Raw genomic sequence first — 20553 nt, forward strand, 5'->3', positions numbered from 1 at the left:
GACATCTTCTCTGTCTCGCAGGGAGAACTGGATGAGGCAAAATTTGACAGGTTATAGAGAAAAGGCCAAAGGCGGAACGGTAGGTTGCTGAGGTAGAGAACCAGTGCAGATGCAATGCACCAAATAACCTATTCTCCTTTCTCAATATATTTCTTAATACTTCCCTTACCATTTCTCAACCCTTACCATTTTCACAATTGCATATAATGAAAACTGGCTTAAAGTTTAGAGAAACACCATTCTTACCTATTGGGACCAAATCTATGGGTATCTTGAATATTTTGTTGCTGACTTTCACTTCTTCTGGTCTGTATTCAGGCTCTGGCAACTGTAAATCTTTGCAGAGTTTTTTTAATATCTGGGTTGGTTTCAGACAGTCACGCCAAGCATTGTAACCTTCACTGCAAAAACAGTTGTTAAATAGATTCAAAGAGAAATGTCTTTCAATTACATTACTTGACCAGAAACTTGACATTAGGAGACCATGCAGCATCCAAACCTGCTCCACCATTCAATCAGATCATGGTTTCTGTGACAAACTCCAAAACCCATCTTTGCCCCAATTATCTTCATTCTCTTAAACAAAGATCTGTTAATTTGGGTTATAAAATGAATGACTAACACAGCACTGATTTCCAGAGTTCCTTGGACTAACCATATTCACTTTTCAATGACTTTACCTGCTTCAAAGATAGTCCAAAGTGAGTTGTTTGCTTATGATAATACAATTTCTTCTCAGATACAGAGGCAGTTCATGCCGCAGTAAGGTGAGAACAACATTCAGCCATGGGATGATACATGCAACATGTGCACAAGAACTAGACAATTGCTATCTCTACTAAGAGAGGCTAATCAGCATTCCTGACCATTCAATAACATTACCATTGCTGAATTCTCTACCCTCGACATCTTTGGCTCATCGGGCTTAGGCAGTAACGAGGCAAGGTGAGGTAGGTTTACCTGTGTTAATTGCGGAAAGGAAGAATGTGTGTGAGGCCTGTTTTCTGTGCTCGGTGTCAGATATGGGAGGGCCTGGAGTCTCCCAGCCTCCCGGACGGCCATATCTGCACCCGGTGTGTTGTGCTGCAGCTCCTGAGGGACCGCGTTAGGGAACTGGAGATGCAGCTCGATGACCCTCGTCTGGTCAGGGAGAGCGAGGAGGAAATAGAAAGGAGTTATAGGCAGGAGATCACAGTGGGGCGACGAGAGACAGACGTGGGTCACAGTCAGAAGGGGGAAGGGGAAGAGTCAGGTACCCCTGTGGCTGTACCCCTTGACAATAAGTACACCTGTTTGAGTACTGCTGGGGGTGGGGGGACAGCCTACTTGCCGGAAGCAACAGTGGCCTGACCCTGTGGCTCAGAAGGGTAGGGAAAGGAAGAGGATGGCAGCAGTGACAGGGGACTCTATAGTTAGGGGTTCAGACAGGCGATTCTGTGGATGCAGGAAAGAAACTCGGATGGTAGTTTGCCTCTCAGGTGCCAGGGTCCGAGATGTTTCAGATCACGTCCAAGATATTCTGCAGTGGGAGGGAGAACAGCTAGAGGTCGTGTACATATTGGTACCAATGACATAGGTAGGAAAAGGGAAGAGGTCCTGAGAAAAGACTACAGGGAGTTAGGAAGGAAGTTGAGAAGCAAGACCGCAAAGATAGTAACCTGGGGATTACTGCCTATGCCACATGACAATGAGTATAGGAATAGAATGAGGTGGAGGATAAATGCGTGGCTGAGGGATTGGAGCAGGGGGCAGGGATTCAGATTTCTCTTTTGGGGCAGGTGTGACCTGTACAAAAAGGACGGATTCCACTTGAATCCCAGGCGGGCCAATATCCTGGTGGGGAGATTTGCTAAGGCTACTGGGGAGAGTTTAAACTAGAATTGTTGGGGGGTGGGAACCGAACTGAAGAGACTGGGTAAGAGGTGGTTGGCTCAGAAATAGAGAAAGCTTGGAGACAGTGTGTGAGGACGGATAGGCAGGTGATAGAGAAAGGACGCGCTCAGAAGGACGGTTTGAGATGTGTCTATTTTAATGCAAGGAGTATTGTGAACAAAGCGGATGAGCTTAGAGCGTCGATCAGTACTTGGAGCTATGATGTGGTGGCCATGACAGAGACTTGGATGGCTCAGGGACAGGAATGGTTACTTCAAGTGCCGGGTTTTAGATGTTTCAGAAAGGACAGGGAGGGAGGCAAAAGAGGTGGGGGCGTGGCACTGTTGATCAGAGATAGTGTCACGGCTGCAGAAAAGGTGGAAGTCATGGAGGAATTGTCTACGGAGCCTCTGTGGGTGGAGGTTAGGAACAGGAAGGGGTCAATAACTTTACTGGGTGTTTTTTATAGGCCACCCAATAGTAACAGGGATATCGAGGAGCAGATAGGGAAACAGATCCTAGAAAGGTGTAATAATAACAGAGTTGTCGTGATGGGAGATTTTAATTTCCCAATTATCGATTGGCATCTCTCTGGAGCAAGGGGTTCAGATGGAGTGGGGTTTGTTAGGTGTGTTCAGGAAGGTTTCTTGACACAATATGAAGATAAGCCTACAAGAGGAGAGACTGTACTTGATTTGGAATTGGGAAATGAACCTGGTCAGGTTTCTCAGTGGGAGAGCATTTTGGAGATAGTGATTACAATTCTATCCCCTTTACAATAGCATTGGTGAGAGACAGGAACAGACAAGTTAGAAAAGCGTTTAATTGGAGTAAGGGGAATTATGAGGCTATCAGGCAGGAAATTGGAAGCTTAAATTGGGAACAGTTATTCTCAGGGAAAATACTGAAGAAATGTGGCAAATGTTCAGGGGATATTTGTGTGGAGTTCTGCATAGGACATTCCAATGAGACAGGGAAGTTATGGTAGGGTACAGGAACTGTGGTGTACAAAGGCTGTAATAAATCTAGTCAAGAAGAAAAGAAAAGCTTACAAAAGGTTCAGAGAGCTTGGTAATGTTAGAGATCTAGAAGATTATAAGGCCAACAGGAAAGAGCTTAAGAAGGAAATTAGGAGAGCCAGAAGGGGCCATGAGAAGGCCTTGGCGGGCAGGATTAAGGAAAACCCCAAGGCATTCTACAAGTATGTGAAGAGCAAGAGGATAAGACGTGAGAGAATAGGACCAATCAAGTGTGACAGTGGGAAAGTGTGTATAGAACTGGAGGAAATAGCAGAGGTACTTAATGAATACTTTACTTCAGTATTCACTATGGAAAAGGATCTTGGGGACTGTAGTGATGACTTTCAGCAGACTGAAAAGTTTGAGCATATAGACATTAAGAAAGAGAATGTGCTGGAGCTTTTGGAAAGCATCAAGTTGGATAAGTCACCGGGACCGGATGAGATGTACCCCAGGCTACTGTGGCAGGTGAGGGAGGAGATTGCTGAGCCTCTGGCAATGATCTTTGCATCATCAATGGGGACGGGAGAGGTTCTGGTGGATTGGAGGGTTGCAGATGTAGTTCCCTTATTCAAGAAAGGGAATAGAGATAGCCCAGGAAATTATAGACCAGTGAGTCTTCCTTAAGTGGTTGGAAAGTTGACGGAGAAGATCCTGAGAGGCAGGATTTATGAACATTTGGAGAGGTATAATATAATCAGGAATAGTCAGCATGGCTTTGTCAAGGGCAGGTCGTGCCTTACGAATTTTTTGAGGATGTGACTGAACACATTGATGAAGGTAGAGCAGTAGATGTAGTGTATATGGATTTTAGCAAGGCATTTGATCAGGTACCCCATGCAAGGCTTATTGAGAAAGTAAGGAGGCATGGAATCCAAGAGATCATTGTTTTGTGGATCCAGAATTGGTTTGCCCACAGAAGGTTGTAGACGGGTAATATTCTGCATGGAGGTCAGTGACCAGTGGTGAGCCTCGGGGATCCGTTCTGGGACCCTTACCCTTCATGATTTTTATAAATGACCTGGATGAGGAAGTGAAGGGATGGGTTAGTAAGTTTGCTGATGACACAAAGGTTGGGGGTGTTGTGGATCATGTGGAGGGCTGTCAGAGGTTACCGCGGAGCATTGATGGGATGCAAAACTGGGCTAAGAAGTGGCAGATGGAAGGTCAACCCAGATAAGTGTGAAATAGTTCATTTTAGCAGGTCAAATATGATGACAGAACATAGTATTAATGGTAAGACACTTGGCAGTGTGAAGGATCAGAGGGATCTTGGGGTCTACGACTATAGGATGCTCAAAGCAGCTGCGCAGGTTGACTCTGTGGTTAAGAAGGCATACGGTGTATTGGCCTTCATCAATCATGGAATTGAATTTAGGAGTCAAGAAGTAATGTTGCAGCTATATAGAACCCTGGTCAGACCCCATTTGGAGTACTGTGCTCAGTTCTGGTCGCCTCACTACAGGAAGGATGTGGAAACCATAGAAAGGGTGCAAAGGAGACTTACAAGGATGTCGCCTGGATTGGGGAGCATGCCTTATGAAAACAGGTTGCGTGAACTCAGCCTTTTCTCCTTGGAGCTATGGAGGATGAGAGGTGACCTGATAGAGGTGTATAAGATGATGAGAGGCATTGATCGTGTGGATAGTCAGAGGCTTTTTCCCAGGGCTGAAATGGTTGCCACAAGAGGTCACAGGTTTAAAGTTTTGTCGAGTAGGTACAGAGGAGATGTCAGGGGTAAGTTTTTTACGCAGAGAGTGGTGAGTGCATGGAATGGGTTGCCGGCAACGGTGGTGGAGGCGGATATGATAGGGTCTTTTAAAAGACTCTTGGATAGGTACATGGAACTTAGAAAAATAGAGGGCTATGGGTAACTCTAGTAATTTCTAAGGTATGGACATGTTCGGCAGAACTTTGTGGGCTGAAGGGCCTGTATTGTGCTGTAGGTTTTCTATATTTCTATGTTTAACAATTACCAGTGATCAGAACTGTAACTTGAATTAACCATGTAAACACCATGGCAAAAAAAAAAGAGCTCAGAGGCTTTCTATCTTTCAAGTGGCTCACTTGACTCCTTGAAGCATTTCACAAATGAAGGAAAATGTGAAATGCTTCAATTGCCTGGATGAGTACAACGCCAAAGCTCCAGAAAGTTGACATCAACAAGAAGGGCATGGAGTGTAGACATTATGGAGTGATAGTCATAGAACACTACCATAAGACCATAAGACAAAGGAGCAGAAGTCGGCCATTTGGCCCATCGAGTCTGCTTGGCCATTTTATCATGAGCTGATCCATTCTCCCATTTAGTCCCACTCCCCCCTTCTCAACACAGAAAAAGGCCCTCTGGCCCATCTAGTCCATGTTGAAGTATTAACCTGCCTACTCATATTGACCTGCAGCTCTCCATACCCTTCCCATGCATGTACCTATCCAAATTTCTCTTAAATGTTGATATCAACCCCACATCCACCATTTGTACTGGCAGCTCATTCCACACTCTCACCACCCCTTGAATGAAGTAGTTCCTCCTCATCTTCCCCTTAAACATTTCACCTTTCACACTTAACCCTTGACCTCCAGTTCTAGTCCCAGCCAACCTCAGTGGCAAAAACCTGCCTGCATTTACCCTATCTATACCCCTCAATTTTGTATACCTCCAACAACCACCCCCCCCTTAATCTTATAGACAATAGACAATAGACAATAGGTGCAGGAGTAGGCCATTCAGCCCTTCAAGCCAGCACCGCCATTCACTGTGATCATGGCTGATCATCCACTATCAGTATCCAGTTCCTGCCTTATCCCCATATCCTTTGATTCTGCTATCTTTAAGAGCTCTATCCATCTCTTTCTTGAAAGCATCCAGAGACTTGGCCTCCACTGCCTTCTGGGGCAGAACATTCCATATATCCACCACTCTCTGGGTGAAAAAGTTTTTCCTCAACTCCATTCTAAATGACCTACCCCTAATTCTTAAACTGTGGCCTCTGGTTCTGGACTCACCCATCAGCGGGAACATGCTTCCTGCCTGCAGCGTGTCCAATCCCTTAATAATCTTATATGTTTCAATAAGATCCCCTCTCAGCCTTCTAAGTTCCGGAGTATACAAGCCCAGTCGCTCCAGTCTTTCGACATATGACAGCCCCGCCATCCCGAGAATTAACCTTGTGAACCTACACTGCACTCCCTCAATAGCAAGAATGTCCTTCTTCAAATTTGGAGACCAAAACTGCACACAGTACTCCAGGTGTGGTCTCACCAGGGCCCTGTACAGCTGCAGAAGGACCTCTTTGCTCTTATACTCAATTCTTCTACATTCTAGTGAATAAAGATCTAACTTATTCAACCTTTCCCTATAACTTAGGTCCTCAAGACTTGGCAACGTCCCTGTAAATCTTTTCTGCACTCGTTCAATCTTATTTACATCTTTCCAGTAGTAACCAAACCTGCACACAGCACCCAAATTAGGCCTCACCAATGTCTTATACAATCTCAACATAACATCCTAGCTCTTGTACTCAATTACCAGACTTACGAAGACCAATGTGCCAAAAGCTTTCTTCACAACCCTACCTATCTGTGATGCCACTTTCAAGGAATTATGGATCTGTATTGGAGTTTGGAGAGGAGGGAACTTCAATTGGGTCCACTGCTTGAGGATAAAAAGCAGAAGTGAGTCACAGCAGAGTAACAAAGCTTTGACCAGCAACTAATTTGTACATCAGAAGTTTGGAGAGGAGGGGACTTCAGTCAGGCCCACTGCCCGAGGATAATAGATAGAAGTGGGTTGCAGCAGCATAACAGAGCTTTGACTAGGGACCAATCAGAGTTTGGGATTGATTAGCAAGAGCAAATTAAAGGAAGGCCATCGTCTGAGTGGAAATAGTCAGAGCGGTGATCTTAAGGCTTTAGCTCTTCGAGGTTTCATTGAAGCGAAGTTCCATTCAGAGAAAGCAAAGGGAAGAATAGCTCAAGCTTTTTTCCATCTCTTCTTTATATCTGCTCAGCTAGAACAGTAGAGATCACAGGCAGGATAGTGAAATGCTGCTCTTGCAGGATGTGGGAAAGCAGAAAGACCTCCAGTGTCCCTAAGAACTACAACTGCAAGAAGTGCATCCAGCTGCAGCTTCTAACAAACCACATTAAGGAGTTGGGGCTGGAACTAGATGAACTCTGGATCATTTGGGAGGCTGAGAGAGTGATAGAGAGGGTATAGAGAGGTAGTTACACCCAAGTTGAAGGACACAGGAGACTGAGTGAAGGTTAGGAAGGGGAAAGGGTTTAAGGAGCCAGTGCAGAATACCCCTGTGGCAATCTCCTTCAACATCCTTAGATGCTGTTGGGGAGGGGGGGGATGAAAGTCACAGTGGTCTGGTCTCTGGAACTGTCTACCTCTGTGACTCAGAAGGGATGGGGGGAGAAGAGGCATGCTGTAATGATAGGGGATTGGTTAGTTAGGTGTATGGACAGGAGGTTCTGTGAGTGAGAACAAGATTCCAAGATGGTATGTTGCTTCCTGGGTGCTGGGGTCAGGGATATCGCAGATCAAGTCCACAGCATTCTTAAGTGGGAGGGTAAACAGTCGGAAGTCGTTATCCATGTAGGTACACATGACGTGGGTAGGATGAGTGACAAGGTTCCACATAGGGAGTTCATGCAGTTAGGTGCTAAGTTAAAGGGTAGGACCTCCAGAGCTGTGACCTTAGGATTGTTACTTGTGCCACGTGCTAGTGAGGCCAAGCATCTGATTTCACTGTGGAAGACATTAGCAGTGTACCAGAGGTCCGTGAATGTCAGGGAGCGGAAGTGAGTGTCATTGTTATTACAAAGGAAAAAGTGCCAGACGAATTGAAAGGTCTTAAGGTGACTAAGTCCCTAGAGCAGATGGACTACACCCCAGAGTCCTGAGAGAGGTTGCTGAAGAGAAAATGGGTGCATTGGTCAAGATCTTTTAAGAATCGCTTGATTCTGGCATGGTCCCAGAGGACAAGAGAATTGCAAATGTCACTCCACTCTTTAAGAAGGGAGGAGGACAAAAGAAAGGAAATTATAGGTCAGTTAGTCTAACCTCAGTGGTTGAGAAAGTGTTGGAGTCTCTTATTAAGGATGAACTTTCGGGGTACTTGGAAACTAAAGTCAAAGTCAGCATGGTTTCTGTAAAGGGAAATCTTGCCTGACAAATCTGCTAGAGTTCTTCAAGGAAGTAACAAGCAGGGTGGACAAAGGAGAGGCAGTGGATGTAATTTACTTGGATTTTCAGAAGGCGTTTGATAAGGTGCCACACATGAGGCTACTTAACAAGATAAAATCCTATGCATTACAGGAAAGATACTGCCATGGATAGAGGAATGGCTCTCAGGCAGGAGGCAGATAGTGGAAATAAAAGGGACTCTTTCTGGTTGGCTGCCAGTGACCAGTGGTGTTCCTCAGGGGTCAGTATTAAGACAACCACTTTTCACATTGTTTGTCACTGATTTAGATAATGGAATTGATGGCTTTGTGGCAAAGTTTGCGAAGATAGGTGGAGGTGGGGTAGTGCTGAGGAAGCAATGTGACTGCAGCAGATCTCAGACAAATTGGAAGAATGGGCAAAGAAGTGGCAGATGGAAGACAGTGTTGGGAAATGTAAGTTAATGCATTTCAGTAAAAGGAACAATAGTGCAGACTATTATCTAAATGGGAATAAGGTTCAAACATCAGAGGTGCAAAAGCGACTTAGGAATCCTTGTGCAAGACTCCCAGAAAGTTAATTTACAGGTTCTGTGGTAAAGATGGCAAATGTAATGTTGGCATTTATTTCAAGGAGAATAGAATATAAAAGCAAGGAGATGATGCTGAGACTTTATCAGATACTAGTCATGCTGCACTTGGAGTATTGTCAACAGTTTTGGGCTCCATATCTGAGAAAGGATGTGCTGTCATTGGAGAGTCCAGAGGAAGTTCAAGAGGATGATCCTGAGATTGAACATATGAGGAGCATCTGGAAGCTTAGGGCCTGTACTCACTGGAATTTAGAAGAACGTCGGGGGATCTCATTGAAACCTACCAAATGTTTAAAGGACTAGATACGGTGGATGTGGACAGGATGCTTCCTGTGGTGGGGGTATCCAGAACTAGAGGGCAGAGTCTCAAAATTGAGGGGCGACCTTTTAGTACAGAAGTAAGGAGAATTTTTTTTAGCTAGAGAGTAGTGAATCTGTGGAATGCTCTGCCGGAGACTGTGATGGAGGCCAAGTTCATGAGTATATTTAAGGCAGAGGTTGATTGTTTCCTGATTGGTCAGGGTATCAAAGTATATGGCAAGAAGGCAGGTGTATGGGGTTGAGTGGGATCCAGGATCAGCCATGGTGGAATGATGGATCAGACTCGATGGGCTGAATGGCCCAATTTGCTCTGTTGTCTAACTAGGATGATTATACAGTTTAATATGTGGCTAAGGAGTTGGTGTAGGAGGAAAGACATAAGATTTTTGGATCATTGGGCTCTCTTCCAGGGAAGGTGGGACCAGTACAGAAGGGACAGTTTGCACCTGAGTAGGAGAGGGACTAATATCCTAGGGAGAAAGTTTGTTAATGCTGCACTCTGGGGAATGTGAACCAGAGTGCCAGAACAGTTAGTGGGGAGGTTGTGGAGGCAGATATTGGTGAGACGTCAGACAAAGTTAGGAGTCAAAGGGTTGAGCATGGTGTGACAAGTGTCCTGAGCTGCATATATTTCAATGCAAGAAGTATGATGGGAAAGTTGAATAATACTGCTGCAGATGAGGTACCTGATTTACAGACAGAGGCAATGTGTAGTGACAAGAGGCTTTTGATAAGGCAAATGCATGATAGGTAGATGAACTTGCAGCACAGCTGCAGACTGGCAGATATGATGTTGTAGGGGTCACTGAATTATGGCTGAAAGATTATAGCTTAATGTCCAAGGGTACATAATATATCAAAACGATAGGCAGGAAGGCAGAGGGGTGAGTGTTGCTTTGTTAGCGAAAAATGAAATCAAATCATTAGAAAGAGGTGACATAGGGTCAGAAGGTGTCGAATCATTGTGGATAGAGGAAGTTGGAGGCAGAGTTAAGATGACGCTAAACGGCAACTCCTTTGCTTGCATCTTCGGCAACAGCACTATTTCCATCTTTAGCTTTCCCTTTCAGGGTTCTTTTGCAGACCCTGACCTGGAGTTACACACATACTTCAGTTCTTTGCAGGAATGGGACCTGTTCTCAGGGTTTCAGGACAGCCGTTGTTGTTCGGCATGCCAAGGGTTCGGCCTGAGAGTCGGGCTCAAATTCAGATGTGTAAGATCTCAGGGCTCTGGAGACGGGTGGATTGAGGGTCGGTGTCATGGTGTGAGCGAAAACATCTTGTTAAATCCACTGGCTGGATGTTTTTTTTTGTTTTTGGCACCATTCTTTGTGAACTCCAGAGTCTGTTGTGCATAGAAATCCCAGGATATCAGCAGTTTCTGAGATACTCAAATCACCCTGGGTAAGTAATTACCTTGCTTAGTTTGGCTTTTTTCTTAAAGATGTGCCCGGTGCACTCTGGCTGGTACTGCACCCCTGGCCCTTAGCTCACTGTGAAAGACGTCCCCTGGTTGTTCCTCCCAAAGTGGAACACCTCGCACTTGTTTGCACTAAATTCCATCCACCATATTTCAACCGATTTTTCCAGCTGTTCCAGACCCCGTTGCAATGTTTGATAGTCTTTTCTGTTGTCCATTACACCTCCAATCTTAGTGTCATCCGCAAATTTGCTGATCCAGTTAACCACATTATCATCCAGATCATTGACGTAGATGACAAACAATAATGGACACAGCTCCAATCTCTGAATCACTCCACTCATCACAGGCCTCCAGTCAAAGAAGCAACCATCTACTACCACTTTCTGGCTTCTCCCACAAAGCCAATATCTAATCCAATTGACTACCTCACTTTGATTGCCAAACAACTGAACCTTATTTACCAACCTCCCATGTGGCACCTTGCCAAAGGCTTTGTTAAAGTCCATGTGGACAATATCCACTGACTTTTCTTCATCAACTTTCTTGATAACCTCCTTAAAAAAATCTATATCATTGGTTAGACATGATTTACCACGCACAAAGGCACGTTGACTATTCCTAATCAGTCCCTGTCTATCCAAACACTTATATATTCAGTCCCTTAGAATACCTTCCAATAACATGCCCATGTCTTCTGTCAGGAAGGAAGTGCTGATGTTCTAGATAATGGTCACATCAAGGAAGAGGAGGTGTTGGGGCTGGGGGTTCAGGAAGGCAGGCCCACACGGCCTAATGGCGCTATACTGGGTTTTGAAATACAGAAGTGAGGAGGTTGCTGGGCTCTCAACAGAGATCTTTGTGTCTTTACATCCTCTTTGGTCAACAGTGGGATTCCTAGAGGAATGGAGAAAAGTGAACATTTTTCTCTGTTTAAGAAGGGTAATAGAGACAAACGAGGAGCTAACTGATGAAAGATGGTTGATCAGAGCAGGACAGCGAATGTTGTTTTAACAGATGTTAGCCAAACTTTTGACAAGGTCTCAGGTAGGCTGATCCAGAGATTAAAATACATGAGGTCCATGGAGACTGGGTCGAATGTAATCAAAATTGATTTGGCCATAGAAGGCAGAGGGTGGAGTGCAAAGGTATTATCCTGATTGGAGGTCTGTGATCAGTTGTGTTCCATAGGGGTCAGTGCTGGGACCTCTGTTGTTTGCAACATGTATGATTTGGATGGAAATGTAGGTGCACTAATTAGTAAGTTTGCAGACAACATAATGAGTGCTGGAGTTGTGGATTGTAAGGAAGGTTATCAAAGGATTCAGCAGGATATAGACCAGTTGGAAGTATGGGCAGAGATTAATCTGGGCAGCTGTGAGGTGTGGCACTTTGGGAGGTCAAATGCAAACAAGGAAGTACCCAGTAAGTGGCAGGAGCCTTAGAAGCATTGATGTACAGTGCAAACCCATAGCTCCCAGAAAATGGACACACAAGGAGAAGGGGTAGTAATGAAGCATACAAGAAATTGCTTCATCAGTCAGGATACTGGGTATAACAGTCATATTTTTGCATGTAACTCTGGTCACCCGTTACAGGAAAGGATGAGGAGGCTTTAGAGAGTGTACAGAAGAGATTCGCCAAGGTTCGCCATGAACAAAGTGGATGAGATTAGAGCATGGATCAGTACTTGGAGCTATGATGTTGTGGCCTTTGCAGAGACTTGGATGGTTTAGAAGCAGGAATGGTTATTTAGAGTGTCAGGCTATAGATGTTTCAGAAAGGACAGGGAGGAAGGCAAAAGAGGTGGGGGTGTGGCACTGCTGATCAGAGATAATGTCACGGCTGCAAAAAAGGAGGAAGTCATGGAGGGGTTGTCTACTGAGTCACTGTGGGTGGAAAATAGAAACAGGAAGGGATCAATAACTCTACTGGGTGTTTTTTATAGACTACCCAATAGTAATAGGAACATCAAGGAGCAGATAGGAAGGCAGATTCTGGAAAGGTGTAATAATAACAGGATTGTTCTGGTGGAGGATTATAATTTCCCAAATATTGCTTGGGATCTCCCTGGACCAAGGAGTTTAGATGGTGTGGAATTTTTTAGGGGTGTTCAGGAAGGTTTTCTGACACAATATGTAGATAAGCCTACAAGAGGAGGGGCTGTTCTTGATCTGGTATTGGGAAATGAACCTGGTCAGGTGTCAGATCTCTCAGTGGGAGAGCATTTTGGAGATAGTGATCACAATTCTATCTCCTTTACCATAGCATTGGAGAGGGATAGGAACAGACAAGTTAGAAAAGCGTTTAATTGGAGTAAGAGGAAATATGAGGCTATCAGGCAGGAACTTGGAAGCATAAATTGGGAACAGCTATTCTCAGGGAAATGTACGGCAGAAATGTGGCAAATATTCAGGGGATATTTGCGTGGCATTCTGCATAGGTACGTTCCAATGAGACAGCGAAAGGATGGTAGGGTACAGGAACCGTGGTGCACAAATGTTGTTGAAATCTAGTCAAGAAGAAAAGAAAAACTTCTGAAAGGTTTAAAAAACTAGGTAATGATAGAGATCTGAAAGATTATAAGGCTAGCAGGAAGGAGCTTAAGGATGAAATTAGGAGAGCCAGAAGGGGCCATGAGAAGGCCTTGGTGAGCAGGATTAAGGAAAGCCGCAAGGCATTCTACAAGTATGTGAAGAGCAAGAGGGTAAGATATGAGAGAAAAGAACCAATCAAGTGTGACAGAGGAAAAGTAGGTATGGAACCGGAGGACATAGTAGAGATACTTAATGAATACTGTACTTTGTTTCAGTATCCACTACAGAAAAGGATCTTGGCGATTGTAGGAATGACTTACAGTGGATTGAAAAGATTGAGCATATGGACATTAAGAAAGAGGATATGCTGGAACTTTTGGAAAGCATCAAGTTGGATAAGTCTCCGGGACGGGATAAGGTGTACCCCAGGGTACTGTGGGAGACGAGGGAAGAGATTCCTGAGCATCTGGCAATGATTTTTGCTCATCAATGGGGACGGGACAGGTTCTGAAGGATTGGAGGGTTGCAGATGTTGTTTCCTTAATCAAGAAAGGTAGTACAGATAGCCCAGGAAATTATAGACCAGTGAGTCTTACTTCAGTGGTTGGTAAGTTGATGGAAAAGATCATGAGAGACAGGATTAATGAAAATTTGGAGAGGCATAATATGATTAGGAATAGTCAGCTGGCTTTTTCAAAGGCATGTCATGCCTTACGAGCCTGATTGAATTTTTTGAGGATGTGACTAAACATATTGATGAAGGTAGAGCAGTAGATATAGTGTATATGGATTTCAGCAAGGCATTTGATAAGGTACCCCATGCAAGGCTTATTGAGAAAGTAAGGAGTCATGGGATCCAAGGGAACCTTGCTTTGTGGATCCAGAATTGGCTTAAACACAGAAGGCAAAGAGTGGGTCATATTCTTCATGGAGGTCTGTGACCAGTGGTGTGCCTCAGGGATCTGTTCTGGGACCCCTTCTCTGTGATTTTTATCAATGATCTGGATGAGAAAGTGGAAGGATGGGTTAGTAACTTTGCTGATGACACAAAGGTTGATCGTATTGTGAACAGTGTGAAGGGCTGTCAGAGGTTACAGCGGAACATCAATAGGATGCAAATCTGGGCTTAGAAGTGGCAGATGGAGTTCAACCCAGATAAGTGTGAGGTGGTTCATTTTGGTAGGTCAAATATGATGCAGAATATAGTACTAATGGTAAGTCTACTGGCAGTGTGGAGGATCAGAGGGACTTTGGGGTCCGAGTCCATAGGACTCAGCCTTTTCATCTTGGAGCTGCGGAGGGTGAGAGGTGACCTGATAGAGGTGTATAAGATGATGAGAGGCATTGATCGTGTGGACAGCCAGAGGCTTTTTCCCAGGGCTGAAATGGCTAACACAAGAGGGCACAGTTTTAAGGTGCTTGGAAGTAGGTATAGAGGAGATGTCAGGGGAATGTTACTTACACAGAGATTGGTCAGTGCGTGGAATAGGCTGCTGGCAACAGTGGTGGAGGTGGATACGATAAGGTCTTTTAAGAGACTCCTGGACAGGTATATGGAGCTCAGAAAAATAGGGAGCTATGGTAACCTTTGGTAATTTCTAAGTAAGTACATGTTCAGCACAGCATGTACTTATGAAAGGCCTGTATTGTGCTGTAGGTTTTCTATGTTTCTATGTTTCTAAGATGTTGTCTGGACTAGAGAATATTAGCTATAAAGAGGGATTAGACAAACATGGGTCAGTTTCTCTGAGTGTCAGAGTCTGAGGCGTGATATGATGGAAGTATATTAAATTATGAGAGGCATAGAAAGGGTAGATAGTCTGGGAATTTTTTAAATTTAATCATATACAAGATGTGGGTGTTGCCAGTTAAACCAGCATTTATTGCCCATCCCTAGTTGCCCTTGTGAAGATGGTGCTGAGCTGCCCTCTTGAACCACTGTTAAATACTCAAGGACATAGTCTTAAGATTGGAGGAAGTTAAAGGTTTGAAAGAAGGTTTTTTTGCACATGAAGTATTAAATGCCTGGAATCCACCGCCAGGGGAGGTAGAGGAAACAGATACAATAGAAACACTGAACAGGCATTTAGACAGTCACAAAGCAGGTAGATAATGGAGGGATATGGAGCATGTATGTGCAGGCAGAAAGGATTCAATTGAATTGGCATCATGGTTGACACAGACCTTATGGGCCAAAGAGTCTGATCTTATATTGGATAGGCGCAGTTAGAACTTCAGAATGTGCAGCTCTTCCATGGGACATAGAAATCTATAGCACAACACAGGCCCCTTCGCCCACAATGTTGTGCCAACCTTTTAATCTACTTTAAGATCAATCTAACACTTCCCTCCCTTGTAGTCTTCTATTTTTCTATCAACCATATGCCTACCTAAGAGTTTTTTTTTATATGTCCCCAATATATTTCATTTAAACTCCACCATGTTTCAGGGGATGGAAACCAGAGTACCAGAACAGTTAGTGGAGAGGTTGTGGAGACAGATGTTGTTATGACCTTAGACAAAGTCAGGAAGCAAAAGATTGAGCATGGTGTGACTAATATCCTGAGCTGCATGTATTTCAGTGAAAGAAATATCATAGGAAAGGCAGGTGAGCCCAGTGAATGGATCAACACATGGAATTCTGATATTGTAGCCATTAATGAAACTTGGCTGTAGGAGAGGTTGGACAGGCAGCTCGGTATTCTGGGGTTGTGTTGTTTCAGATGCAACAGAGCAGGAGGGATTAAAGTTAGAGGGCTAGCTTTACTAATCAGGGAAAATTTTACGGCAGTGCTCAGTCACGATGGACTGGAGAACTTGTCTAGGGAGGCGTTATGGGTGTAACTGAGAAATAAGAAAGGTATGACCACATTACTGGGGCTATATTACAGACCACCCAACAGTCCTAGAGATTCAGAGGAACAAATTTGTAGAGAGATTGCAGACTGTTACAAAAAACATCAGGTTATTATAGCAGGTGATTTTAATTTTCCTCATATTGACTAGGACTCCCATACTGTAAAAGGTCTAGATGGGATAACTCTTGTCAAATGTGTTCAGGAAACTTTCCTTAATCAGTACATCGTAGTCCCAATGAGAAAGTAAGAGATACTGGATCTGCTATTAGGGAATGAGACAGGGCAGGTGACAGAAGTTTGTGAAGGGGAACACTTTGCATCTAGTGATCACAATACCATTAGTTTCATAATAAATATGCAAAAAGAAAGGTCATAGAATTTTTTGAGGATGTAACTAGTAGAGTGGATAGGGGAGAACCAGTGGATGTGGTATATTTGGATTTTCAAAAGGCTTTTGACAAGGTCCCACACAGGAGATTAGTGTGCAAACTTAAAGCACACGGTATTGGGTGTATGGTATTGATGTGGATAGAGAATTGGTTAGCAGACAGGAAGCAAAGAGTGGGAATAAACGGGACCTTTTCAGAATGGCAGGCGGTGACTAGTGGGGTACCTCAAGGCTCAGTGCTGGGACCCCAGTTGTTTACAATATATATTAATGACTTGGATGAGGGAATTAAATGCAGCATCTCCAAGTTTGCGGATGACACGAAGCTGGGTGGCAGTGTTAGCAGTGAGGAGGATGCTAAGAGGATGCAGGGTGACTTGGATAGGTTGGGTGAGTGGGCAAATTCATGGCAGATGCAATTTAATGTGGATAAATGTGAGGTTATCCACTTTGGTGGCAAAAATAGGAAAACAGATTATTATCTGAATGGTGGCCGTTTAGGAAAAGGGGAGGTGCAACGAGACCTGGGTGTCATTATACACCAGTCATTGAAAGTGGGCATGCAGGTACAGCAGGCGGTGAAAAAGGCGAATGGTATGCTGGCATTTATAGCGAGAGGATTCGAGTACAGGAGCAGGGAGGTACTACTGCAGTTGTACAAGGCCTTGGTGAGACCACACCTGGAGTATTGTGTGCAGTTTTGGTCCCCTAATCTGAGGAAAGACATCTTTGCCATAGAGGGAGTACAAAGAAGGTTCACCAGATTGATTCCTGGGATGGCAGGACTTTCATATGAAGAAAGACTGGATGAATTGGGCTTGTACTCGTTGGAATTTAGAAGATTGAGGGGGGATCTGATTGAAACGTATAAGATCCTAAAGGGATTGGACAGGCTAGATGCAGGAAGATTGTTCCCGATGTTGGGGAAGTCCAGAATGAGGGGTCACAGTTTGAGGATAGAGGGGAAGCCTTTTAGGACCGAGATTAGGAAAAACTTCTTCACACAGAGAGTGGTGAATCTGTGGAATTCTCTGCCACAGGAAACTGTTGAGGCCAGTTCACTGGCTATATTTAAGAGGGAGTTAGATATGGCCCTTGTGGCTACGGGGGTCAGGGGGTATGGAGAGAAGGCTGGGGCGAGGTTCTGAGTTGGATGATCAGCCATGATCATAATAAATGGCGGTGCAGGCTCGAAGGGCCGAATGGCCTACTCCTGCACCTATTTTCTATGTTTCTATGTTTCTATGTTTGGCCCATGGGTTCAGATTTTAAATTGGAGAAAGGCCAATATTAATGGTATCAGAAAGGATCTGGCAAGTGTGAATTGGAACAGGCTGTTTCTGGCAAAACTTGCAAGGTGGGAGGCCTTCAAAAGTGATATTTTGAGAGGACAAAGCTTGTATGTGCCTGTCAGAATAAAAGGTAAAGATTACAGATATAGGAAACCTTGGTTTTCAAGAGATACTGAGGCACTGGTTAAGGCATCGAACTTCGATAGGACCAACCAGAGGAGTGTGATAGAACAAAGGGATCTGGGAATACAGGTCCATAGTGTGTTGAAAGTGGAATCACAGGAAGATAGGCTCATAAAGAAAGCTTCTAGGACATTGGCCTTCATAAATCAAAGGACTGAGTAAAAGAAATGGAATGTCATGTTGAAGTTGTATAAGACTTCGGATAGGTACATTTTTGGAAGGGATATGGAGCACTATGGTCCTTCTGCAGATCGATGGGTGTAGGCAGTTTAAGTTGTTTGGCATGGACTAGATGGGCCAAAGGGCCTGTTTCTGTGCTGTACTTTTTTAGGACTCTATGATCCTATATCTGCCTCTTTCTCCACCCCTGACAGGACGTTCCACACACTCACTACTTTATGTGTAAAAAACTTACTTCTGACTATGCTTTATGTATTATATTCATTCAAATAAATCAATTCATCCATCACTCAAAACATTCTCAGCTGACAATAATGATGCACTTTAGATGCAGTGTCTTCCATCCCACATAAAACTCGACAGTAGCTTGTCAAAGCTTCCCTAACAGCCCCTCACTAAACTGCAGCTTCCATTTGATAGAAGGGCAAAGGCTACAAGCACTCTAAAAAAAATTGTGTCATTATTTTCAATAATGCACTATTTCATGATTTTATCATTGTTTCATTGTCCCTGGAGTCAAACAGGATGGAAATAGACCTCAAGGTTCAATTAGTCCACACTGACCAAGAGGCCTATCTAAACTAGTGCCATTTTCTCACTTTAGACACTTATCCCTCTAAGTCTTTCCTATCCGTGTACCTATCCAAATGTTATTGGATCTTCCTCAACCTCTTCTTCTGGCAGTTAGTTCTATGTACATGCCACCTTCTGTGTGAAAAAATTGTCCCCCAGGTTCCTGTTAAAGTTTACTATTCACATCTTAACCTTGTCTAAATCATGGAATTTCATACCTAACAGAATTATAAGATAAGACCAAGAAGAAAAAATTAGGCTAGTCAGCTCTTTGAGTCTGGTTTGCCATTCAATCATGGCAGATTTTCCCCATTCACATTCATTTTCATGCACAACCCCCTTCTCCCACCACCCTTAGCCCCCAAACCAATCATGAATCCGTCAATCCCTGCCTGAAATATGCCCAATAACTTGGTCTCCATAGCCCTGCACAGCAAATGAATTCCACAAATTCACTGTCCTCTGGCTGTAGAAATTCCTCCTCATCTGAGTTCTAAAGAGACGTCAAAGTTCAAAGTAAATATATTATCAAAGTACATATACAGTATATCACTATATACAACTCTAAGATTCATTTTCTTGCAGGCATTCACAGTAAATACAAAGAAACACAATAAAAATCAATGGAAGTCCACACTCAACATACGCAACTAGACAAACAAACAACCAATGTGTAAAAGATAACAACCTGTGCAAATCCAAAAAGAAGAAAAATGATAATAAGTAAATAAATAAGCAATAAATATCGAGAACATAAGATGAAGAGTCCTTGAAACTGGGTTGGGAACATTTCAATGATGGGTTGAGTGAAGTTGAGTAAAGTTACCCGCTTTGGTTCAAGAACCTGATGGTTGAGGAGAAATAACTGTTCCTGTTCCTAGTGGTATGGGCCAGGAGGCTCCTGTTCCTCTTTCTTGTACATCCTTCATTCTGAAGCTGCATCCCTGGATCCTAGACTCTGCTACTGATGGAAACTTCCCCTCCACATTCACTCAATCCAGGCCTTTCAATGTAGAATAGTTTATGAGATACACACTATTTCTTTTGAACTTCATTGACTGTAGGGCCAGCAACTTCAAACATTCCTCATACTTTCAGCTTTTCGTTCCCAGGATTATTCTTGTGAACCACCTCTGGACTCTCTCCAGGCCAATACATCTTTCCAGCTCCAATATTCCAGCTTACAATATTCCAAATGTAGTCTGACCAATGCTTTACAAAGCTTCAGCAGTACATCTTGCTTTTATCCTTTTGATTCCTATTGAAATGGATGCTAACATTGCATTCGTCTTCCTCACCACTGACTCAACCTGCAGGTTAACTTTACTGGAATCCTGAACTAGGACTCTCAAGTCCCTTTGCACCTCTGATTTCTGAATTGTCTCCCATGTAGAAATTAATCTACACATTTATTCTTCATACCGAAGTACATAACCACACAGTTCCATCTATTTGATCCATGATGACACAAAGGCTGGGGGTGTTGTGGATAGTGTGGAGGGTTGTCAGAGGTTACAGCAGGGCATTGATAGGATGCAGAACTGGGCTGAGAAGTGGCAGATGGAGTTCAACCCAGATAAGTGTGAAGTGGTTCATTTTGGTAGGTCCAGTTTGAAGACAGAATATAAAATAAATATATAGAGAGAGTAGAGCAGTGGGCTAAGCACACATCTGAGGGGCACCAGTGTTGATTGTCAGCGAGGAGGCGATATTATCACCAATCCGCACAGATTGTGGTCTTCTGGTTTGGAAGTTGAGGATCCAATTGCAGAGGGAGGAACAGAGGCCCAGGTTCTGTAACTTTCTCAATCAGGATTGTGGGAATGATGGTGTTAAATGCTGAGCTATAGTCAGCGAACAGCATCCTGACATAGGTGTTGGTGTTGTCCAGGTGATCTAAGACAGTGTGAAGAGCCGTTGAGATTGCATCTGCCATAGACCTATTGTGGCAATAGGCAAATTGCAACAGGTCCAGGTCCTTGCTGAGGCAGGAGTTCATTCTAGCCATGACCAACCTCTCAAAGCATTTCATCGCCGTAGATGTGAGCGCTACTGTGTGATAGTTATTAAGGCAGCTCACACTGCTCTTCTTAGACACTGGTATAATTGTGGGAATTATAAGTGGGAACTTCCGACCATAGCAGC

The 20553-nt window shown here is 43.8% G+C and overlaps 1 protein-coding gene across 5 annotated transcripts in view; it reads right to left on the reverse strand.

The window, feature by feature from the left end:
• Positions 1-20553, reverse strand: part of fer1l4 (fer-1 like family member 4) — a 407998-nt gene that overhangs the window by 47848 nt on the left and 339597 nt on the right. For all 5 annotated transcript variants that reach the window (XM_063040941.1, XM_063040940.1, XM_063040943.1 and 2 more), the window contains exon 38: positions 247-401. In XM_063040941.1, coding sequence (XP_062897011.1) covers positions 247-401 — 155 coding nt within the window. The remainder of the gene's footprint in view (positions 1-246; positions 402-20553) is intronic.

This window comes from Mobula hypostoma, chromosome 2 (assembly GCF_963921235.1).
Source record: "Mobula hypostoma chromosome 2, sMobHyp1.1, whole genome shotgun sequence".
NCBI lineage: Eukaryota > Metazoa > Chordata > Chondrichthyes > Myliobatiformes > Myliobatidae > Mobula > Mobula hypostoma.